Source organism: Hemiscyllium ocellatum, chromosome 5 (assembly GCF_020745735.1).
Source record: "Hemiscyllium ocellatum isolate sHemOce1 chromosome 5, sHemOce1.pat.X.cur, whole genome shotgun sequence".
Lineage (NCBI taxonomy): Eukaryota > Metazoa > Chordata > Chondrichthyes > Orectolobiformes > Hemiscylliidae > Hemiscyllium > Hemiscyllium ocellatum.
In genome coordinates this window covers 136,662,178-136,687,774 of record NC_083405.1, presented here as the reverse complement: position 1 = coordinate 136,687,774, position 25,597 = coordinate 136,662,178, and the positions used below count along the sequence as shown (strand labels likewise).

Genomic DNA, 25,597 nt, shown 5'->3' with positions numbered 1-25,597 from the left:
TGTCAATAGGCCTGATAAGGGTTGAAGGTGTGAAAATGGGTGTGGAAGTCATATTTTAATTTAGTCAATCATGCATTAGTAATAATGTGCAAGTGCTGGTGTTGGACTGGGGTGGACAAAGTTTAACATTCCAACCATCCGGGACCAATGTCAATGCCATCAGTTTCCTGATCTCCTCTCCTACCACCTTATCCCAGATCCAACCCTCCAACTTGGCACCATCCTCTTGAACTGCCCTACCTGTCCATCTTCCTTCCCACCGATCCGCTCCACCCCACCCTCCACTCCGACCTATCACTTTCATCTACCTATTGCATTCCCAACTACCTCCTTCCGCAAGCCCCCTTGCCCCCCCCTCCCCCGCCCCTCCCCTCACATTCCTGATGAAATGCTCATGCTCGAAACGTCGACTCTCTTGCTCCTCGGATGCTGCCTGGTAGGCTGTGCTGCCTGATAGGCTGTGCTTTTCGAATTGCACCACACTTTTTGACTCTGAACATCTGCGGTCCTCACTTTTACAAAGTTAAAAATCACATAATACCAGGTTACAGTCCAACAGGTTTATTTGGAGGTACAAGCTTTCGGAGTGCGGCTCCTTTGTCAGGTAGCTAGTGGAGCAGGATCATTGGATGCAGACGTTATAGCAAAAGATCATTAGTATCATTCAACTTTTGTGATTTATTGTACAAACCTAGATTGCTGTTAAGTCTTTCATCTTTTAGAATGGGTTTTGATTTATTAATATGTAAATCCCAGAACTTCTTTTAAGTCACATTCCCAAGATAAGTTTTATTCTTGATGAAGGGCTTTTGCCCGAAACGTCGATTTCGCTGCACTTTGGATGCTGCCTGAACTGCTGTGCTCTTCCAGCACCACTGATCCAGAATCTGGTTTCCAGCATCTACAGTCATTGTTTTTACCTCATTTAAAAAAGGTGAACAGCTCAGCTCAGACAACGTGTTAAAAGGTGTGAGGTTAGAGTCTGTATGTATTCCAATCTTGAATCAGACTGGTTACTTGCAACAGTGAAATATTCTACAAAAATGTGATTTTATGAATGAATGAATGATTGAAAATGCATTATAGTAAAGGGTTATGAACGAATGAATAGGAAGGTGCTATTAATGAACATAGCTAGCTGGAGAGTGAATTAGTAAAGATACCTATAACAATATCTCAACACGAAGATAGGTAGGAAGTGAATTGTGAAGAGCACATAAAGGGATATAGATAGGTTAAGTGAGTGAGCAAACATCTGGCAAACGGAGTACAAAGTAGGAAAGTGTTAAATTGTCAATTTTGGCAGAAAGAAAAATAAATTAATTATATTATCTAAGTTGTCAGACCTTGCAGAGGGTCATAGTGTCTTAATCGCAGAAGGTTAGCAAGCACAAAAAGCAAGTAATTAGGAAAACTAATAGAACATTATTATTGTAAGGTGAATTGAATGCAAGAGTAAGGAGGTTATGCCTAAGTTATACTGGGTATTGGTGAGAGTTAATCTGCAGTACTGTGTACATACAGAAGGATGTTTATACATTGGACGTAGTACAGAGAAGTTTACCAGATGAATACCAGGCATGAGCAGACTGCATTAAGATGAAAGGATGGACAAGTAAAGTTGAGGTTAAAATCAGATCAATCATAATCTAACTAAATTGCAGACTTGAAGGGCCAAGTATCTTACAGCTGTCCCTTGTTATCCTGCTGTAAGGACACAGCACGTGGATTGAACCAGGGTGCATCTCAAGACTGCTCACTTACCCTCTTAACACTCACTCACTGTGAGCCAGCCTGGATGCTCACACCATCCCTGCCTTGCGTTTTTGCTTTTTGGCCCTCCCCAGCCACCGCTCCGAGGCTCAAGTAACTTTTCACTCGCCTTGCCAGGATGCTTTTCATTGTTGGGGGAGAAAGTGAGGACTGCAGATGCTGGAGATCAGAGCTGAAAATGTGTTGCTGGAAAAGCGCAGCAGGTCAGGCAGCATCCAAGGAGCAGGAGAATCGACGTTCAAAGGGCTTATGCCCGAAACGTCGAATTTCCTGTTCCTTGGATGCTGCCTGACCTGCTGCGCTTTTCCAGCAACACATTTTCAGCTCTGCCTTTCATTGTTGTCAGCAGTTACCAGTCAAGCAACAGGAAGACAATCTTCAGACAGGAGCTCCCAGCTACAGCAAATCAAGGAAAGGCTCCAAAACCAGTTCAGGGGCTTGATAATGGTCAGTTAGGCACTTGAGTGGTCAGTGTGTTAAGGGCTAAGGAGCCAAATGCCAGGAGCCCATGTGGCTCTTTCACCCTCTTTGTGGGCTGTTTGCAGGTGGGGGAAAGGTGGTGTGGATGTAGCACTGAAGATAGACGAGGTAAATTCAGTGGATGTAGTGTACCTGGACTTTCAGAAAGCTTTTGGTAAAGTCCCACATATAATGTAAGTGTAAATATAATTTGCAAATATAAATTCATCCCATAAACATTTATGTGTGTGTGTGTGTGTGTGTGTGTGTGTGTGTGTGTGTGTGTATACGTGTATGTGTGAGAGAGAAAGAGAGAGAGTGGGAGAAAGTGAGTGTGCGCATGTGAGTGTGTGCGTGTGAGTGAGTGCACATGAGAGAGTGTGTTTGCAAAATTAGGGAGTATGGTATTGGGGGCAAAGTACTGACTTGGATTGAAAGTTGGTTGACTGACGGGAAACAAAACAAAGAGTAGTGACAAACGGCTCCATTTTGGAATGGCAGGCAGTGGCCAGTGGGGTACCGCAGGGATCAGTGCTGGGACCGCAGCTTTTTACAATATATATATTAATGATATAGAAGATAGTATTAGTAATAACATTAGCAAATTTGCTGATGATACTAAGCTGGGTGGCAGGGTGAAATGTGAGGAGGATGTTAGGAGATTACAGGGTGACTGGACAGGTTAGGTGAGTGGTCAGATGCATGGCAGATGCAGTTTAATGTGGATAAATATATGGTTATCCACTTTGGTGGCAAGAACAGGAAGGCAGATTACTACCGAAATGGAATCAAGTTAGGTAAAGGGGCAGTACAAAGAGATCTGGGTGGTCTTGTACTCCAGTCAATGAAGGTAAGCATGCAGGTACAGCAGGTAGTGAAGAAGGCTCATAGCATGCTGGCCTTCATAACAAGAGGGATTGAGTATAGAAGCAAAGAGGTTCTTCTGCAGCTGTACAGGGCCCTGGTGAGACCACACCTGGAATATTGTGTGCAGTTCTGGTCTCCAAATTTGAGGAAAGACATTCTGGCTATTGAGGGAGTGCAGCGTAGGTTCACGAGGTCAATTCCTGGAATTGCGGGACTACCTTACACTGAAGGATTGGAGTGACTGGGCTTGTATACCCTTGAGTTTAGAAGACTGAGAGGGGATCTGATTGAGACGTACAAGATTATTAAAGGATTGGACACTCTGGAGGCAGGAAACATGTTTCCGCTCATGGGTGAGTGCTGAACCAGAGGACACAACTTAAAAATAAGGGGTTGACCATTTAGGACAGAGATGAGGAGAAACCTCTTCACCCAGAGAGTGGTGGGTGTGTGGAATGCTCTGCCCCAGAGGGCAGTGGAGGCCCAGTCTCTAGATTCATTTAAGGAAGAGTTGGATAGAGCTCTCAAAGATAGTGGAATCAAGGGTTATGGAGATAAGGCAGGAACAGGATACTGATTAAGGATAATTAGCCATGATCATATTGTATGGTGGTGCAGGCTCGAAGGGCAGAATGGCCTACTCCTGCACCGATTGCCTATTGAGACATCCAAAGATTGAGTAGGCAGTGTGGATTGTGCAGGAACCTTGGGTAGCAAGTGGGTGCAATAGCAGAGATGGAGTGAATGTGAAACAGCAGAGAGAAGATGGCAGCACTTATCCTGGCAGAGTGGGGCAGGTAATTGATCACTTTCCTTCCCTGCTGTGCATTGCCCCAGGTAGCTGAGATTACAATGACCCACTGGAGAGCTCAGATGATGTGGCATCCTCTGCTGGTTTGCCGGGGGTGTGGAGAGGGGGAACGTTCCTACTCTGCGTGACTGCAGGTCCCAGTTCACAAAACTGGGCACCATTCCCCCCCTTACCTGTCACATCCGGGGAAAACTGTAAAGTAAAACATATTAAAAGCAGGAGTTTCACTTGTGAGAGAGTGGATGATAGGAGAAAGTGAAGATTGGTATGGATGATAGACCAGCATATGCTCTCTCCTTGAGGGTCACAGTTTTTGAAATAGCTGGAATCATTCTTGCCCTTACCAAGTTCCCAGTGCCAATTATGCTGTGCTGTAGAAAACAGCAGCTGTTAAGAGTTTAGATTTTCTAATCATTTGCTTTGGTTGCAAAAATATTTGGTTGCAAAACGCTTTGCTCTGTTAACATTTGGGTCTCTGCGTTTAGTATAGAGTGAGACATCAGGCACAGCAGACAGATGGGGTGATTGTTACCTGCTCAGTAAGCATCTGTGAGAACAGTGTAAAGATATAGCACTCATGTCGTAGGGAGCAAAGTCTGCTGCTAGACCATAGAGTATGGTTGTACAATAACCAAAAGTTCTTAATGTATTGGTCAAAGTTTTACATTTTGTTATAGGATCTTGAAAAAGTTATAAAATATGCATGCTTTATTTGTTCTCTCCAATATAATTTTCCAATGTAATTGGTTCTTTGATTAGATTCCAACTTGTACCCCGCTCCCAAAGTGTCATGGTTCAGATGAGATATATGCATATAGTGTCTATATTGTAATCTGAACTCCTTATAGCTGGCAACTCTTATCTGATAAAATTATATTTGAACTGGAGCCAGACATTTACAAGCATCTGGCAAGTTGCAAACCTCTCGCCAATAAAACTTAACTGTCTACTGAACGTGCAGGAAATACTCTGGAGAGGGGTATTAATTACTGAGGGAAGGTGGGATTAGGTACAAAATGGGAGTCAAGATCCTGAAAAAGTGGCATTGGGTCAGGAACATGACATGATTTTTAAAAATTTATTCTTTCGTGGAATCTGGGAATTGCAAGTAAGATCAGCAGTTATTGGTCAAATCGAACTGTCCCTGAATTGAGGGATTTGCTCAGCCGGTTAAGATTAGATTAGATTCCATCCATAAGACCATAAGACATAGGAGTGGGAATAAGGCCATTCGGCCCATCGAGTCCACTCCACCATTCAATCATGGCTGATGGGCATTTCAACTCCACTTACCCGCATTCTCCCCGTAGCCCTTAATTCCTCTTGACATCAAGAATCTCTGCCTTGAAGACATTTAGCATCCCAGCCTCCACGGCACTCTGCGGCAATGAATTCCACAGGCCCACCACCCTCTGGCTGAAGAAATGTCTCCGCATTTCTGTTCTGAATTTACCCCCTCTAATTTTAAGGCTGTGTCCACAGGTCCTAGTCTCCTCGCCTAATGGAAAAAATTTCCTAGCATCCACCCTTTCCAAGCCATGTATTATCTTGTAAGTTTCTATTAAATCTCCCCTTAATCTTCTAAACTCCAATGAATACAATCCCAGGATCCTCAGTGGTTCCTCATATGTTAGACCAACCATTCCAGGGATCATCCGTGTGAATCTCCGCTGGACACGTTCCAGTGTCAGTATGTCCTTCCTGAGGTGTGGGGACCAAAACTGGACACAGTACTCCAAATGGGGCCTAACCAGAGCTTTATAAAGTCTCAGTAGCACAACGGTGCTTTTATATTCCAACCCTCTTGAGATTGCATTCGCTTTCTTAATCACGGACTCAACCTGCATGTTTAACTTTAGAGAATCCTCGACTAGCACTCCCAGATCCCTTTGTACTTTGGCTTTATGAATTTTCTCACCGTTTAGAAAGTAGTCTATGCTTTTATTCTTTTTGCCAAAGTGCAAGACCTCGCATTTGCTCATTGCATCCAGTGTGGAAACAGACCTTTCGGCCCAACAAGTCTGCCCCGAACCTCCGAAGAGTAACCTGCCCCCCCTCTAACTAATGCACCTAACAACTGTGGACAATTTGGCATGGGCAATTCACCTGACCTGCACATCTTTGGACTGTGGGAGGAAACCCACGCAGACACGGGGAGAATATGCAAACTCCACACAGACAGTCGCCCGAGGCTGGATTGGAACCTGGGTCCCTGGTGCTGTGAGGCACCACACTGAGCCACCGTGCCACGCATAAAGAGTGAGCACTTTGCTGTAGACCTGGAGTCATATCAAGGCCAGACCAGATGGAAGGAAAAATTTACTTTCCTAAAGGACACTCATGGACCAGATGAATTTTTATGACAATAGATGGGCCATGTGAGTTTGCAAACTCTTAGGTTTAACCTAGAATTCAACCTGTATTCTCATTTTAAAAATCCGCAGATTTCCTGAACTGTGTGTAACTCAGTGACAGTCTGGGAAAGCAGTGAAACTGATTAGTTGCAGTCATGGCTAGGTAAGAGGCTGCTGCTCCCAGCAGTTGTTCTGAAACTGTGCCTCTCTATCTTGCAAGCCAATTCATTGTCTTGAACATCATTCACATGGATATGCACTCTCCACGGTCAGCCTTCACTGTGCTTTGGGATTAGTTTCTGCGGTCCAGCTCTGCACTTCTGATGAGAACGTGAAGACAGGAACAACAGTCAGAGAGGCAACATTGACATCAGTGTCAACTATCATCTCGGGTTCCTCCACAAGACAAAGGGCTGGGCTCAGACGTTCAGCTGAAAGGAAATCTCCTTCTGGAATTTACAGGCAGCTCTCTTGACCAGTGCCTCATCTGGCTCAGTTTGAGAAGGCTTTTATTGTCATTGCTGATCTCTGCAGCCACGTTCTTCTTCCAAGGAGATCCATCGTGCCAGTGACTGTCGAAGTAGCTGTCACAGGAAGATCCATCAACCTAGTCCACCCTTGTTCCAGCTCTTTGCCTCTGTCTGGAATACTGACCTCTCTTCTATAAAGAGAGAATTTACGTGTGGGAAATAGACTGTGTAGAGAAGAAAGACAGACAACATTTGTGGGGAGTTCAAAGTTAAAAATCGCACAACGCCAGGTTATAGTCCAACAGGTTTAATTGGAAGCACTAGCTTTCGGAGCGCTGCTCCTTCATCAGGTGGTTGTGGAGAGGTTATGGGGAGTGACTGTGAGGTTTCAGGCATAAGATGGCTCAACAAAGACAGTGAGAGCGAGTGTCGGCTGTTCAGATGGGGATATGCTGGAAGGAAAGGAATGGGCAGAGTTTCAAACAGTGTTAACCTGACGAGTACTGGGCAAGAGCCTGCTGTTAAAGTAGTTGCGTGAAAGTAAATCAATATACTGCTCCCCTCTTTTTCCCTCCTCAATTCCTTCTGGCTGTTCGTGCACTCTCTCAAACTGGAGGGGCATCACTGGATAAAAGCAAATTACTGCGGATGCCTCTATGTCCAATTCGGTTTTAAATACAATCAGAAGAACATAGAGCAGAATTTTCCTTTGTCTGCCATGACAGGAATGGTAGTGAACAAGAAAAATGTCCAAAAATCAAAGGTCTGACAAAGGGTCAGTTAGTCATGAAACGTCAGCTCTTTTCTCTCCTTACAGATGCTGCCAGACTTGCTGAGATTTTCCAGCATTTTCTCTTTGTTTTGGAGGGGCATCACTCCCGGTCTGTTTATTTGGTCATTCCATCCTTCTCTTTTCATCCTTGGAAAACCTCTTCTCATTTCAATCTCTCAGACCCCACAGCGGAACCTCGAGAGAAGAGCCCAAGAATCCGGGGATAGGGGATTAGCAACTCTGATCTCCTCTTCATTTTTGTGTTTGCTAAACTGCAAGAATCAAATTTAAAAATCACACAACACCAGGTGATAGTCCAACAGGTGTTGTGTGATTTTTAACTTTTGTACACCCCAGTCCAACACTGGCATCTCCAAATCACAAGAATCCATGCACTGTTCCAACCACCCTGACCCTTGCTACGGTTGCTTTAACTAGAAATCTGTCCTGCTGTTACTCAATGGCTCCTATGTGCCCTTTCCAATTTCTGAAAAGCCCAGATGGTAAATGCTAATATTGTGACATTATATAGAGAACCAGAGCGAAACTTGCTCACGTGGTTGTTGGAAGGCAGAAGGCCTTTGTCATCAACAACTGGTCACCATTCCACAGAACAATTAGCTAAAATTGCTATTGGCTAAATCTCCCATCATGCATAACCCTTGGTTCCAGCTTATCCTCCCCACTGTTTGAACATCAGCAGTGTAAATAGCACCAATTATTAGATTAGATTACTTACAATGTGGAAACAGCCCAACATGTCCACACCGACCCACCACCAACCCATACCCCCACCTTTACTCCTAATCTAACACTACGGGCAATTTAGCATGGCCAATTCACCTGACCCACACATCTTTGGACTGTGGGAGGAAACCGGAGCACCCGAAGGAAACCCACGCAGACATGGGGAGAACATGCAAAACCACACAGTCAGTCGCCTGAGGCGGGAATTGAACCTGGGTCTCTGGCGGTGTGAGGCAGCAGTGCTAACCACTGTGCCACCGTGCCGCCCACCAATTATGAGTGTCAGGTCACTTGATTTTAAAAAGTTCAGTAATCCTTCTCACAATCTTTGGTTTTTTTTTAAACAATCCCTTTCATATTTTGGCCCATAGTCAAAAATAAATAGATATGATCTTTACAGTGTAAAATCGTTGAAATGTGCAACACAAGATGCTCTGCAGATCCTCAGGCAGCATTTCCAAACCCATGACCATTTCCATCTAGAAAGATAAGGGTAGCATATATATGGGAACACCACCACATTCAAGTTCCCCTCCAAGCCCATTCACCATCCTGAATATATCATCGGTCCTTCACTGTGGCTGGGTCAGAGTCCTGGAATTCCCTTGCTAATGCAGGTGGACCGCAGCGGTTCAAGAAGGCAGCTCATTATCACCTTCTCAAGGGCAATCAGAGACTGGCAATAAATGCTGACCAGCCTGCCAGCGATGCCCATATCCTGCAAAATAAATTTTAAAAAATTAGAGAAAAAAAAATGTGATCTGTAATATACAGGCAATGGAAAGCAAAACAGAGCTATAGATAATGAACAGAGGAATCGGATTAATTGCATAGCTATTTCAGAAAGCTATTCAGGGTCCTTCTCCTGGTCTATTCCTGTATATATTGTATGTTCTACACCGATTTTATTCTAAAACAAACCCCTGTGTAGTGACTGTAATGAAGTCAGTCAGGTAGACCTCAGAGTGTGGGTTCTCTGGGGCTATTAACCTGGTTGAATCAGGGAATTCTAGTGTTCAGGAGTGTCAGAGGGTTTCGTTCACTTATAAATTCATCCAACATGGAAACAGACCTTTCATTCCACGCCAGCCATAATCCCAAACTAAACTAGACCCATCTGCTTGCACTTGGCTCACATCCCTCCAAATATTTCTTATTCATGTATTTATCCAAATGTCTTTTAAATGTTGTAACTGTACCACATCCACCAGTTCTGCTGGGATTTCATTCCATAAACGAACCATTCTCTGTGTAAAACAAACTGCCCCTCACGTCTATTTTTTAACCTTTCTCCTCTCACCTTAAAAATATGCCCCCAGTTTTGAAATCCCCCAGTCAGGGAAAAGACACCTGCCATTCACCTTATATTTAGCCGTCATGATTTTATATACTGCATATATTCGATAATAGTCATAGAGGTGTACAGCACGGAAACAGACCCTTTGGTCCAACCCGTCCATGCCGACCAGATATCCCAACCCAGTCTAGTCCCACAAGCCAGCACCCAGATCATTTCCCTCCAAACCCTTCCTACTCATATGCCCATCCAAATGCCTCTTAAATGTTGCAATTGTACCAGCCTTCACCACTTCCTCTGGCAGCTCATTCCATACCCGTACCACCCTCTGTGTGAAAAGGTTACCCCTTAGGTCTCTCACCCTAGACCTATGGCCTCCAATCTCCTGTAAAAGTCAATCCCCTATTTTTGGCCAAATAACCTGGAATTTTCCAGATATCTTGTGTAAAAGTCGACCCTAGTTCTTCACAGATAACAGACCAACGTTTATGAGTCAGTGTGCCAGCTGTAACGTTCCCGCTCCAGCTTTCCAGTCTGCCGGTTGTTCTACTCTGCTCCTGGTCTTCCAGTCCACTGGCAGTTGCGTTCCACACCGGGCTTTCAGAATTACCATAATACTCTCCCCCCCATATTCATTCAGAGATCAGTTGGGCTCCTGCTAATGATACAGTATGAATTTTGACTGGAATGAATTTCAGCCCCTCAAAAGTAGTATCCATTTAAAACGGCACGGTATCACTGCTGCCTCACAGCGCCAGAGATCCGGGTTCAATTCCCGCCTCAGGCAACCGTCTGTGTGGAGTTTGCACATTCTCCCCGTGTCTGTGTGGGTTTCCTCCGGGTGCTCCGGTTTCCTCCCACAGTCCAAAGATGTGCAGATTAGGTGAATCGGCCATGCTAAATTGCCTGTAGTGTTAGGTGAAGGGGTGAAATGGAAGGGAATGGGTCTGGGTAGGTTGCGCTTCGGCAGGTCAGTGTGGACTTGTTGGGCTGAAGGGCCTGTTTCCACACTGTAAGTAACCTACTGTAATAGTCGACCCCATAAATTTAACCTTAAAAAGTAGCCAAAAGAAATTCGACTATTACTCGAGTATATACGGGAAAACAAATCAGTCGAAGGAAGCCTGACCAGTGCCCAGTACGATGCGTGTGTCAATAAAGGGTGACTTGGTGATGGGATACTGGCCTTTGTGCAGTTAGTTCAACCTCAACCAGGTTTCAATTCTTATGTTGATAGACACGTGACGTTTAGTGAAAGGAATATGGGAAAGGTCACCCATTTACGGCATTTATATTGTTGGCAAGGTGCATTTTGAGTATCTATGTGAATGACACTGTGGATAGAGTATTTGTGCCAGAGACTGATTGGGGTGGAAATGTTCTCGCTAGTGATAAAGTAAAATGGACATGTTTGTGTAATTGTATGTTAAGTAGTTTTCAGTGTACTGTTTCCTGCTCATATTGGACCAATGACAGCAGGTTAATGGCATGTACCTGTTATTTATGTGCAAATCAGACTGAAGATTCAAACAATTAATAGCCTTGTTATATTCTGAAACTCTGCAGAACTTGCTGAGTGATTTAGATCACTCTGTAATTTGCTTTGTATAATTGGCACGTTGCCAGAAGCCTCCCTGTTATTTTGAAAGAACTTGCTAAATTTGGAAATTAATTACCGCTAAACTCACCGCAGACAAAATCTGAGAACTGATAGCATATCTAAATTATTAATCATGGGATAACTGAAAAGGAAACATTTTAAATTGTTCAATCTCATTAAGCCTATAGTTAACTGTTGTTAGAAATGTCAAAACTTATATTTAAAATGCTTATTTTGCTTCTTTGTTTTTCTTTCAGTCTTTTTATTTGGGCTCCCTTGATTCAATTTTAATTTCTCTTCTCATTTATGGACAATAGATAATAGACAATAGGTGCAGGAGTAGGCCATTCAGCCCTTCGAGCCTGCACCACCATTCAATATGATCATGGCTGATCATTCCTAATCAGTATCCACTTCCTGCCTTATCTCCAAAACCCTTGGTTCCACTATCTTTGAGAGCTCTATCCAACTCTTTCTTAAATGAATCCACAGACTGGGCCTCCACTGCCCTCTGGGGCAGAGCATTCCACACAGCCACCACTCTCTGGGTGAAGAAGTTTCTCCTCATCTCTGTCCTAAATGGTCTACCTCGTATTTTTAAGCTCTTTCTGTATCTGACTGGTCTTCAATTCACCCTTCCCCATTGCGTCTGTTAGAGTCATGGACTCCTGCAGCATGGAGACCGGCCCTTTGGCCCTAACTGGTCCATGCCGACCAAAATGTCATTCTACATTAACCCCATTTCCCTGCACTTGGCCCATATCCTTCTAATCCTTTCCCATCCACATATTTGTCCAAATGTCTTTTAAATATTACTAATGTACCTGCCTCAATCACTTTGGCTGGCAGCTCATTCCATATGTGTACCACCCTTTGTGTAAAAAAAAATTGTCCCTCAAGTTCCCTTTTATTCTTTTGCCTCTAACCTTAAACAAATGCCCTCAAGTCTGCTGTTCCCCAACCCTCTATCCATGTCTCTCATGATCTTATACATCTCTATAAGGTATCCCCTCAGTCTCCTACACTTTAAAGAATAAGTCCAATCTCTCCCTATAACTCAGACCCTTGAATCCAGACAACATCCCTGTAAATCTCTTCTGCACTCTTTCCAGTTTAATAACAAGGTGACCAAAACTGAACACAATACTCCAAGTGCGGCCTCACCAATTGCAACAAACTTCCCAACTTGGATACTCAGTGCCCTGACTGATGAAGGCCAGTTGCTAAGAGCCTTCTTCATTGCCCTGTCTACCAGTGACTCCACTTTCTGAGAACTGTGAACCTGAACTCCAAGATCCCTCTGTTCCACTACACTCCTTAAGGCCCTACTATGAAACTTCTGCCTTGGTTTGACTTACCAAAATACATTCCTGATGAAGGGCTTATGCTCGAAACGTCGAATTCTCTATTCCTGAGGTGCTGCCTGGCCTGCTGTGCTTTGACCAGCAACACATTTGCAGCTGTGATCTCCAGCATCTGCAGACCTCATTTTTTACCAAAATACAAGGTCTGTATTAAACTCCTTTGCCACATCTTGGCCTACTTCCCCAGCTGATAAAGGTCCTGCTGCAATTTCTGATAGCCTTCTTCACTGTCCACAATACCACCTATTTTAAGGTAATCAGCAAACTTACTAATCATGCTTTGTATGTTCCCATCCAAATCATTGATATCGATAACAAACAGTAATGGGCCCAGCACTAATCCCTACGGTACTCCACTAGTCACAGGCCTCCAGTCCAACAAACATGCTTCACTATCACCCTCTGCTCCTTACCATCAAGCCAATTGTGTATCCAATTTGCCAGCTCACCCTGGATTTGATGTGATCCAACCTTTCAGAGCAGCCTACCATGTGGAACCTTATTCAAAGGCTTTACTGAAATCCATTAGGAGAAAGTGAGGACTGCAGATGCTGCCTGACCTGCTGCGCTTTTCCAGCAACACATTTTTTTAAGTTACTGAAATCCATGTTGACTACGTCTACCGCCTCTGCCCTCATAAACCTTCCTGGTCATCTCCTCTAAGAACTCTAACAAATTTGTGAGGCATGATCTTCCATGCAGAAGACATGCTGACTATTTCTAATCGAACCCTGTCTTTCCAAATGCACATATATCTTATCTCTCAGAATCTTCTCAAGTAACTTGCCTCCCACAGATGTTAAGCTTACTGGTCTATAGTTCCCAGGGTTTTCTCTGCAGCCCTCTTGAATGAGGGCATAGCATTTGCTACCCTCTAGTCTTCTGGGGACCTCACCAGTGGTTAACGATATTGTAAAAATATCAGCCAGGGCCCAACCCCCGCAATTTCTTCTCTAGCCTCTTGCAGCGTTCTTGATGTATTTTCCCAAATCTGAGGTTGATCTCTCCCTATAACTCATTACCTAATAATCTTTACCATGCCATCGTCAATTTGCAATTTTAACATGAAACATTTTTGAGATGATTGTTTCAAAACAGTTTGACCTAATGGTGCATGACATAAGGTGTCATATTTCAGCAATTTCCAGTACATCTAGTTTAGTTGTTCTGTTTATTTTTATTCATTTGTGAAATTCGAGCATTATTCATAAGGCCGGTATTTGATGCCTATCAGGACCTATCCCTGAAAAACCGGTCAGCTGCTTTCTTTAATACAATCAAGTTGATCGTTCACTTCAAAGGGCAGGCAACGAAACTGTTGCGAGCTTTCTGAGCTATTGCGCCAGATGAGTAGTTCACAATCCCATAGTTCACAAGTAACATAATACAGACTAGCTTATTTTTAAAATGAAATTATTTAGATTTTTTTAAACAAATCATTTGAATTTAAATTGCCCAGGTCTTGTGTTGGACAGATCAGCTGCGATCCCAATGGATGGCAGGGCAGACATGAGCTGAATGGCTCCTATGTCTAATGTTCTGTATGCCTTTGGCTTTGTTAGTCCAGGTTATCAGAACCATGAAGCTTCCAAATGTAATAAATTTCACTGAATCAAGATCAGACTTGTTATCTGTTATTTAAGAGAATAAAATCAGAAGTTGAATTTGTCAGTTGCTAATAACAATAAGGCAAAGTACAGGAGCAGCACTATAGCCAAAAAATTGATAAAGGCTTAGGCCTAGTCCATTTGTTTGCAAAGAATGGTCTCTGTGCGCGTGTCTGTGCGTGTGTGTGTGAGAATCCAGCACGGAAACCGACATTCAGGTGAACATGACCTTGCCCTACCCTATTCCATCTCCCCAAACCAATACATTTCATTATTCTTTTCTCCCTCACCTACTTACTGAGTCTCTCCATAAATGCATCAATTTAAAATTTTTTTAAGTTCACTCACAGGATGTGGGCATTAGGCCATCATTTAATGCACATCCCTGATCACCTACAGGATAGTTAAGAGTCAACCACTTGGCTGTGGGTCTGGAATCAAATTTAGACCGGACCAGGTAAGGATTGCAATTTCCTTCCCTAATGGACATTACTGAATCAGATGGGGTTTTTTTTTGCCTTCTGACGATTGACAACATAGTCATCATCAGTCACTTAATTCCAGATTTTTATTGAATTCAAATTCCAGCATTTTCCTCTGTCAAGATTTGAATCTGGGTCCCAAAACATTACCGGCGGGTCTCTGGATTCATCATCTCATAATAATACCACAAAGGCCATCAATAGTGAGTACTATACCACTTGGATTGCAACAGTTAGCGGCACGGTGGCACAGTGGTTAGCACTGCTGCCTCACAGCACCAGGGACCTGGGTTCAATTCCCACCTCAGGCGACTGACTGTGTGGAGTTTGCACGTTCTCCCCGTGTCTGCGTGGGTTTCCTCCGGGTGCTCCGGTTTCCTCCCACAGTCCAAAGATGTGCGGGTCAGGTGAATTGGCCATGCTAAATTGCCCATAGTGTTAGGTAAGGGGTATATGTAGGGGTAGGGGTATGGGTGGGTTGCGCTTCGGCGGGTCGGTGTGGACTTGTTGGGCCGAAGGGCCTGTTTCCACACTGTAAGTAATCTAATCTAATCTAAAAAAAGTTCACGAGGGCAGTTACGTGAGCAGGGAGACATACTGGGACATTCCATCCTCTCAGTGTGGGCTTTCTGCTGGACGGTTGACCATCCCCACTCCTGGCTGAATGAGGAAAATGTAGACAGACTGGAAAATTCCAATTGATCTCTGTAATCCTTGCGTAACAAAGTGGCTAATTAGACTCCTTTTAGAAATGGTGGCTAGCCTTCGGGTTTTCAGACCCTCAAAACCGCCTTTCCCAATTTCGATGGGCACAAAGGAAGAGGAGTAGCTCGGTGAGACAGTGCTTGTGTGTTCTTCTGAAATCATCCTATCTGAATTATTAACAATGACTTTCACACAAATACTTTACACAGGCTAATGACCATTCAAAGGATGAGCAGAAGAACTCTTACCCTGATAATCAACATGTTTGTAAATCTGCACATATGCAAACAATTGCTCAAAACACATAAACACATTCACATATGTAAATACACAGGTATAAAATTACACATACAATAAATATATGCGCACATACAGTAGACAGGTGTAAACACACATGCTCCATGGTAGATGGCAACATCTTTTTCAATCAGGAACATTAAGTTTTCTTCTGGCTATTCACAAATCTCTTCTATCTCTTTTCTCCAAAATAGTGTTTCACAGCAGATGACTTTTTTGAACTCGCCAAGAAAAATAGGAGTGAAACCAAAACACTGACGTTGTTCGACTTCTTCCAAATTACACCCGGATTGCTACTTTTCCTGAGCAACCCCCAGAAGGAATGCAAGGTTATACAGTCTGGAATGTGGGACAAAGCAACACTGTCTTTCACTGAGAGTCTCCTGATGAAAATTAACATCAGCCAAACTCTTGACCCCACCCATCACCAAGTAGAAGAGGTACTGGTGGCAATACAGAAGAACTATCTAACAGTGGCTAAAGGTCAGGTAAGTAAGGATTGGCACTTTGGCACTTGGGATCTTTTCTCTTTTCAACAATCCAAACAGTTAAAGTCAGCATAACCTTGAACACTCTGCCACATATAAAATCATTAACAAGACTGCACTTTCTGTGAACCAACTTAGAACCTTAAATGATTTATTACTTAAACAGCCAGTAAAGCATAAAGATAAATTCGGGAGATCAATGGGCTGATGTAAATTGGCACACGATTACAGCGAGGGAGAAACCATTTCTTCAAAGCAAGGTTTTTAGTTCCTCCAGGCATGACATTGTAACAGTGTTTTGCATCGAATGTGTGACACAGAAACAAATCATTTGGCTTACTTTGGTTGTGCTAGTCTTTGTACTCCACACAAACCACCTCCCATCCCATTTCATCTAATCCACTGGTCAGCACTGAGCATATAGTGAGGTCTGCAGATGCTGGAGATCAGAGCTGAAAATGTGTTGCTGGTTAAAGCGCAGCAGGTCAGGCAGCATCCAAGGAACAGGAAATTCGACGTTTTGGACTAAAGCCCTTCATCAGGAATTCCTGATGAAGGGCTTTAGTCCAAAACGTCGAATTTCCTGTTCCTTGGATGCTGCCTGACCTGCTGCGCTTTAACCAGCAACACATTTTCAGCACTGAGCATATGTTTCAAAACTCTAAAACAAATGATTACTTATACACATTCAGTTACATCGTATTTTTAGACTTGATCATTAAGCTACCCAAATACAAAGAAAGCCTTTTTGATTCTTATAAGCAAATTATGGAAAAATGCAAACTTTTGGTCATTTAGAACTAGTATTGGAACAAAATAATTTCCAGTATAGTTAGATACTTGGTTATTTTAGTTAATGCACTTTCTTTATAAACTGCAGCCTTGCGTCGATGTGAATCAAATCTTGGAAGAGTCTGGCCTTGGTCCGAATGGAATGACAGAAGATAACCTCGGTCATTTTTCTGCTATTGTGCTTTACCACGTACTTCAAGGGAATTGCCTACTCCATCATTTATTGCCTGGGCCTGAATTCTTTCTCGATTTTATCTTTCACATGCATCACAATGAATCTACGAACCTCACCAGGGCAGGTAAGGTCAATATGCTCCTCTTGAAGTGAAAGTAGATAAAGATATGGAAGTGAGTACAACTGTAAGCATTAAACTACAAAAGGCAGCGCTTTGTGCAGCTTCTCTTTCCAGGCAGATGCACTGAGGGACAGCAGACATGAGACTGCCCAATGAATTTGTCTCCCAGCCTTGTCCCCTTGAAAAGCTCAGAAATAAAAATAACAGTTCTTTACTGCGCTGTATGAATTCATTGTACGCTCACCCATAAGATAAGCCTGGAATGATGTGTGCAGGTCAGTCCTTTGCACCTTCCCTGGAAATTACCTTTGTCTTTATGCCCTCTACATTGATGTGCAATGCCTTGAATGCGTTTTTCAAAGTGCAGGTTCAAGGTTCCCTCACATATGAGGCTATCTGCAGGTCAAAGATTTGGTTGTTTGCTTGTAAGAGAAATACAATGCTTGTCGATTACAATGTCATAAATCTGGTTACGGATGAACAAGTTCCTCCCTGGTTTTCCATCATACCACCCGCCTCCACCCTGGCTTCTGCCTTGAAGACACCTCCTTCTGCACAAGATTCCATGCCTGACCATTGGCCACGTCATTCTGTAACAATCCATGCTACAAAATGCACGAAACACCTACTGGCGCTGCCTTTTGTAGTTTAATAGCAGATATTAATGCAGGATCTCGAGATGTTCCAGTCTGCACACTCTGTAGCACTGAAGCAATACAGATGAAGCAAGGGTCAAAAGGAGCTCTCAGGATTCATATCATGAGAGATTTGACTACAGGTGACTCATCTGTCCATATTCATATGGATATTTCAGCGTAACATTATTATAGAGCCAAGCAATGTAAGTGCACCGACTCCTCACTGCTTTTTTTCCCAAACAGTGATGCAGTAGTTAATGCATAGCTTCCTAAAGGTGGTTCAACTGGGAACATAATTAACATGGATAATGTAAAAAAATTAATCAGCAGGACAAAAAAGCGAAGAACAGAAAACCATTAAAGTGAAACATAACCTTGGGTGTGTGGAATGCAGTGCCAGCAATGGTAGTTGAGTCAGATATGTTAGGGCTGAAAATGTGTTGCTGGAAAAGCGCAGCAGGTCAGGCAGCATCCAAGGAACAGGAGAATCGACGTTTCGGGCATAAGCCCTTCTTCAGGCTTATGCCCGAAGCGTCGATTCTCCTGCTCCTCGGATGCTGCCTGACCTGCTGCACTTTTCCAGCAACACATTTTCAGCTCTGATCTCCAGCATCTGCAGTCCTCACTTTCTCCTCAGATATATTAGGGACATTTAAGCAACTCTTGGAGAGGCACGTGGATGATGGATGATGATAGTCTGATCTTAGAGTAGGATAGAAGGCTGGCCAAACATCGAGGGCAATAGGCCCTGTACTGTGCTGTACTTTCTATGTTCTATACTCTGTGTCTATTTATAAATCCAAGAGTCCTATAAGTTGTCTTAATAACAGTCTCAACTTGCCTAACCACCTTCAGATTATTATTAGATTACTTACAGTGTGGAAACAGGCCCTTTGGCCCAACAAGTCCACACTGACCCTCCGAAGAGCAACCCACCCAGTCCCATTCCCCTACATTTATCCTTTCACCTAATTATGCGTGTGGACCCCGAGGTCTCTATGCTCCTGTTCTTTCCTCAGTTGTACCATTGAGTCTGTATATGTTCCTTCTCATTGAAATTCTTTTGTCAGGTGTGTGTCCATTTGGCCAGCTTGTTGATGTCCCTCTGAAGTTACTGAGCATCTTCCTCACAATTCGCTATTCTCCCTAATTTACTATCATCTGCACGTTTAGAGATTTTTCCCTCAACATCCATCTCCAAATATAAATCAGAAAAAAATCAGGGGTCCCAACATTGATCCCTGAGAACACTCTTTCAACTCCTCTCCATCTGAGAAATGCCCATCTGCACAGTGGTTAGCACTGCTGCCTCACAGCGCCAGGGACCTGGGTTCAATTCCTACCTCAGGTGACTGACTGTGTGGAGTTTGCACGTTCTCCCCGTGTCTGCGTGGGTTTTCTCCGGGTGCTCCGATTTCCTCCCACAGTCCAAAGATGTGCGGGTCAGGTGAATTGGCCATGCTAAATTGCCCGTAGTATTAGGTAAGGGGTATATGTAGGGGTATGGGTGGATTGTGCTTTGGCGGGTCGGTGTGGACTTGTTGGGCCGAAGGGCCTGTTTCCACACTGTAAGTAATCTAATCTGTAAGTACCTTCTGTTTCGTACCTTTTACCCAACATCTAATCTATGCTGTCAAGGACCCAATAACCCCAAAACATTTCTAATTTGCAAACCAGCCTGCTATATGGCACCATATCAAATGCTTTTTGAAAATCCAAATATACAATATCTGCCGCACTACGCTCATCCACTGCCTGTGTCATCTCATTGAACAGCTTAATTACATTTGTCAGACATGACCTGCCTTTGGCAATCCATACTGATTAAGAACAGAGAGGAGTACAGCACAGTAACAGGCCCTTCAGCTCTCCAAGCCTGTGCTGATCATCATACCCTAACTAAACTAAAAAACAAATCTCTTCCCTTATTCAGTCCGCATCCCTCTATTCCCTCCCTATTTCTGTAACCGTCCACTTACCTGTCTCCATTCTGAAAAAACACTCTTTCATTGCCACCCTCTGTCTTCTATGACCAAGCCAGTTTTGTATCCATCTAGCCAACCCACCCCAGATCCCATGTGATTTTAGTTTTTTGTACCAATCTGCCATGTGGGACTTTATCCATTGCCTGACTAAAGTCCATATAAACTACATCCACAGCTCTTCCCTCATCAATTATCCTCGTCACCTCTTTAAAAAATTCAATCAGCTTGGTAAGAAATGACCTTCCCTGCACAAAACCACACTGACTGTTACTAGCTCTTCCATTTTCTTCCAAATGTGCATATGTCTCAGTATCTTCACCAAGAACTTGTCCATCACAGACGTCAGGCTCACTGGCCAATAATTTCCTGGATTATCCTGCTTTCTTTCTTAAGGGAACAACATTGGCTAATCTCCAGTCCTCTAGAACCTCACCTGTAGTCAAAGGGGATGTGAAGATACCTGCTAATGCTCCAGCTATTTCTTTCCTTGCCCCTTGCAGTAACCTGGGATAGGTCCCATTTGGCCCTGGGGACTTGTCCACATTAATGCAATTTAGGATACTGAAAACATCCTCCTTCAATATAAAATGTAATTCTCTAGAGTATTCTCACACTCATTCCTGATCTGAACATCAGTCATGTCTTCCTCCTTGATGAATACTGATACAAAGTATTCATTAAGGATCTGTCCTAATTCCTGTGGCTCCATGTATAACTTCCCTCCTTTGTCCTCGAGTGGGCCTAGTCTTTCTCTTGCTCCCTCTTTCTTCTAATACACACATAAAAAGCCTTGGGATTCTCCTTGACCCTGTTTGCTGAAGGTCCCTGTTAGTCTTCCTAATTCCACGTTTAAGTTCCTTCCTAATTTCTCTGTACTCCTCAAGAGCTTTGTCAGTTTGTAGTTGCCGAGACCTGTAGAATGCTTCCTTTTTCCTTTGACTAGTAAGAAGTTATTTTTCTCCAAGTGTATATTCACCGTGATCCTCTATTATGGCCTTCATCAGTTTGCCTCTTATTGATGACAAGCTGACACGTCTGCCGTTTTGTCTGGTTCTTAAGCAATGGTCTCACACTAATAATCCTCCAATCCCCTGGGACTAATCTTGTATTTAGAGTCCTGGAAAATTTCTTTCAACCACTCATTTAACTCTCTCATCACATAGTGGCATCACATCTGGGGCCTGGTATCTTCTCAACCTGGAGTACTGCTACCCTTTTTAGCATTTCTTCTTTATCTCTCCCTAAACTGCTCGGTTGCTCAATGCCCACATTTTCTGAGACCATTGTTACCATCTTCTAATCTAGTAAAGAAAGAAGTAAAATATTCACTTAGTATCTCTGCCTTTACTTTTGCGTCAGTGAGCAGTTTTTATCCTGCGTGTTCCTTATTGGTCCCACTCCATCTTTCACTAATCTTTTAGTATTAATATGCTTGAAGAACATTTTACTGCTTGTTTTAGCACAGCCTGACATCCTGCCTTCATGCTTCCTCCTAGCTTTCCTGATTCCAGCCTCAGCCTCTCTCCTGCATTTGAGATACCTTTTGCTGACCTTCAAACTATTCCATCGGTGGACATAAATGAACACAAAAGAGAAAATGCTGGAAAATCTCAGCAGGTCTGGCAGCATCTGTGAGGAGAGAAGAGAGCTGACCTTTCGAGTCTAACTGACCTTTTGTCAAAGCTGACAAAGCTCGTCAGTTAGACTCGAAACATCAGCTCTTTTCTCTCCTTACAGATGCTGCTAGACCTGCTGAGATTTTCCAACATTTTCTCTTTTGGTTTCAGATTCCAGCATCCGCAGTAATTTGCTTTTATTTTATAAATGAACACGGTTAGACATAGGAGCAGAAATAGGCCAGTTGGCCCATCAAGCCTCCTCTGCTATTCAACAAGATCATGGTTAATCTGATAATCCTCAGTCGCACCTTCATGTGCTTTTCCCCATACCCTTCATTCCCTTACAGATCTAAAATCTTTCTATCTTAGCCTTGAGTATACTTAATGACCCAACCATTTATCCCAAAAACTGGAATTCGCCTAGTGAACCTACTATGGGCAGCCTCCAATGTCTTTAGATAGATAAGGAGCCTAACGCTGTTTGTTGTATTCTGGCTGTGGTTATAGCTTTAGCAAAGCCTTCCTATTTTTATACGCCTCTCCCTTTGTAATAAAAGCCAACATTCCATTTACCTTCCCTATTACCCACTGAACCTTGATGGTAGCTTTTTGTGATTCATGAGTGAGGAGTCTCAGACCCCTCTGTTCTGTAGCTTTCTGCTATCCTTTTCCATTTAAATAATATTCAGCTCCTTTGTTCTTCCTGCCAAAGTTCATAGCCTCACGTTTTCCCCTCATGATATTCCATCTACCTAGTGTTTGCACACTTATTTAAGATGTTTATAACCTTCTGCGGAATCTTTGTGCCATCTTTACCACTTGCCTTCCCACCTGTTTTTGTCATGAGGAGGAGGAGGAGCTGGTGTTGGACTGGGGTGGACAATGTTAAAAATCACACAACATCAGGTTACAGTCCGACAGGGTTATTTGGAAGCACTAGCTTTCGGCGCACTGCTCCTTGATCAGGTAGCTAGTGGGGCAGGATCATAAGACACGTAATTTATAGAACAAGATCACAGTCTCATGCAACTGATGCAATATATTAAACAAACCTAGAGATTGCTGTAAAGTTATCTCGGAATGTGACTTGAAAGAGGTTTTGTGTTTTATATCTTAATGAATCGATACAGACAACTCATTCTAAAAGATGAAAGACTTAACAGCAATTTCTAGGTTTGTTCAATATCAGTTGTATGACACTGTAATCTTGTGCTATAAATTCTGTGTCTTATGATCCTGCCCCAGTTACCTGACAAAGGAGCAGCGTTCCAAAAGCTAGTGCTTCCAAATAAACCTGTTGGACTCTAAGCTGGTATTGTGTGATTTTTAAAGTTTTTTGTGCCATCTGCAAAGTTGGCTATAACACATTCACTTACATTATCCAAGTTATTAATATATACTGTAAATAATAATTGCAGCCCCAGCACTGATCCATGTGGTACCCAACTATTTAAATGTTGCCATCTGAAAATGCCCACCTTGTCCCAAATCTGTGGTCTTTAATTGCCAATCTTCTATCCATGTTCAAAGCCATGGACTCTTTTCTTACTAAGTAACCTCATCTGAGATAAGTTAAAAATTACACAACACCAGGTTATAGTCCAACAGGTTTAATTGGGTTCAATTCCCGACTCAGGCGTGTCTGCATGGGTTTCCTCTGGGTGCTCCGATTTCCTCCCACAGTCCAAAGATGTGCAGGTTAGGTGAATTGGCCATGCTAAATTGCCTGTGGTGTTGGGTAAAAGTAGGGGTATGGGTGGGTTGCGGGTCGGTGCGGACTTGTTGGGCCGAAGGGCCTGTTTCCACACTGTAAGTAATCTAATCATACCAGCTTTCAATTCCCATTAAACCTGTTGGACTATAACCTGGTGTTGTGTAATTTTTAACTTTGTACACCCCAGTCTAACACCGGCTCCTCCAAATCATAATGTGAGATACCTCCTCAAACACCTTCTGAAAATCCAAATATATTATATCCATTGCTTCACTTTTATTTTTCCTGTTTGTTACCTCCTCAAGGAATTCTAGTAAATTTGTCAGACATGACTCCCCTTTATGTCGTCATGCTGACTCTGATTAATCATATTATACATTTCTGAATGCTCTGTTACAACATCTTTTATAATGGTGGGAGAGTGAGCAGAATGCAGCGAGACCTCAGTGTGATTTGGACAAATTAGATAAATAGGCAAATACATAGCAGGTGCAGTATATTGCAGATAAATGTGAGTTTATTAATTTTGGTAGCAAAATCAGGGAGGCAAATTATTATCGGAAAGGTGATTAATTGCACCTGCTCCTTTCCCAGTGAGATCTTGGTGTTCTGATACAGCAACCAATGCAGCCAACCACGACACCCCTCCATGGTAAAGAAGTCAACAGATTCATTACCACTTGAGAGCAGAAATTCCACATTATCTCTGTTGTAAAGGGTGACCCCTTACTCTGAGATTATGACTCTAGTCCTAGACTCTCCTACAAAGGAAAACAATCTGTAATGGGCACTGGTGCACATAACGCCAGGTACGTGCTTTGTTTTATCAGTCAAGGTTTTATGTTGTTAGGTTTCTCAATTGAGAGGAGAAAGTTTGCAAGTGTAATATTAATTCAATGAATCGTACAATTAATGAGATGTAAATGCATAGAAATGAACATCTCACTACCCTGCACCAAGACTCTGAACTCACTATCTAAAATGAGGAGTTGAGTGGGAAAGTTGTTTTTCTTTGAAATATGATTTTTGGACATTTTTCTTGTTCACCATCATTCCTGTCATGTCAGACAAAGGAAAATTCTGCTCTATGTTCTTCTGATTGTATTTAAAACCGAATTGGACATAGAGGCTTGTGATGATGTGAAAGGCACTATATGAATGCAGAGCATTCTTTCTTTCCTTACAGAACTTGAGGAGGTGATGCATGAAATCGGTCTGGTTCACAATGAAGATGAAGCTTCCACGGCTCATGGTCATGAAGAAGACCATGGTCATGAAGAAGACCATGGTCATGAAGAAGACCACGGGGATGAAGAAGACCATGGGGATGAGGACCATGAAGAAGATCACAGACAGCTGAAAACCACTGGTCTGGAGAAGGAGGAAGCTAACATGACTGCCGATAGGTGGAACACGGTAATACCACACTTCTTTAAGGCATTTCTTTATGACACTGTTTCCCAACCTTGACTTAACTGCTTCAAGGTTCATCAGAATGATTCTACATTGCTACACATTGGGCTCAATTGGTTGCCCTTAAATTATACATTGAGTGCATGGAACAGTGGACCAGCAACATTTCAGTTTCAATGTCAAATGTGAGCAGAGGTACAAGATCTAAGCCAGAGCAATAGTTAATGGTGCTACAATTACCAATGTCCCTAGGCTGAGGTCAGGAGACTTTACTCAGTATATCCACACTTTTTATTGGGGAAGCAATGGCCTAGTGGTACTGGACTGTTAATCCAGAGACCCAGGAGTCTTTTGGGACCCTAATTCAAATCTCCCCATGACAGATGATGACATTTGAATTCATTAACAGAAAAATCTGGAATTAAAAGTCTAATGATGGCCGTGAATCTATTGACAATTGTCAGAAAAATTCCATCTGGTTCACTAATGTCCTTAGGGAAAATACCTGCTATCCTTATCTGGTCTGGCCTACATGTGACTCCAGACCTTTAAAATTTAACACCTTCAATTGGCGTAAGGCAGATTTTAATTGAATGAGACAATAACTTTCAAAAGTTGATTGGAGTAGACTGTTTGCAGATAAAAGGATGTTTGAGAAGTGTGACAAGTCTGACAAGCTTTCACAAGAAGCTTTCAAAAGAGTTCAGAATTACTATTGTTATGGAGCAGACCAGACTTAAAATATTTGAAGGCAGCCTGGACCTTAACTTTTCTTCATTTAAGGGCAAATGTAAAATGCCATGATCTAGGTGCAATGTGACTGGTCAAACTAATCGACTTTAAGCAAAACAATTTATTTAAACACTGTAATCAAATACAACAAAAGAAAGAGGAATTTAGAATAATTTAACTGTATTAGAAAAGTTAACAGAATAAAAATACAGTAACTATTACTAATTAACTGTTCCAATATAGTAAAATCCCATAAACACACATCTAGACAAGAAGGCAAATTCAGAAATCCGATTTTCTCACATGCAACCCAGC

The 25,597-nt window shown here is 42.8% G+C and overlaps 1 protein-coding gene across 2 annotated transcripts in view; it reads left to right on the top strand.

The window, feature by feature from the left end:
• Positions 1-25,597, top strand: part of LOC132815888 (zinc transporter ZIP4-like) — a 67,585-nt gene that overhangs the window by 5,069 nt on the left and 36,919 nt on the right. The window contains exons 2-4 of one of the 2 annotated variants that reach the window (XM_060825238.1): positions 15,800-16,093; positions 16,974-17,184; positions 24,324-24,553. In XM_060825238.1, the coding sequence (XP_060681221.1) occupies positions 15,800-16,093; positions 16,974-17,184; positions 24,324-24,553 (735 nt within the window). Of the gene's footprint in view, positions 1-15,799; positions 16,094-16,973; positions 17,185-23,879; positions 23,947-24,323; positions 24,554-25,597 lie in introns of those variants that run through there. The other variant, XM_060825239.1, reaches the window with a different exon arrangement.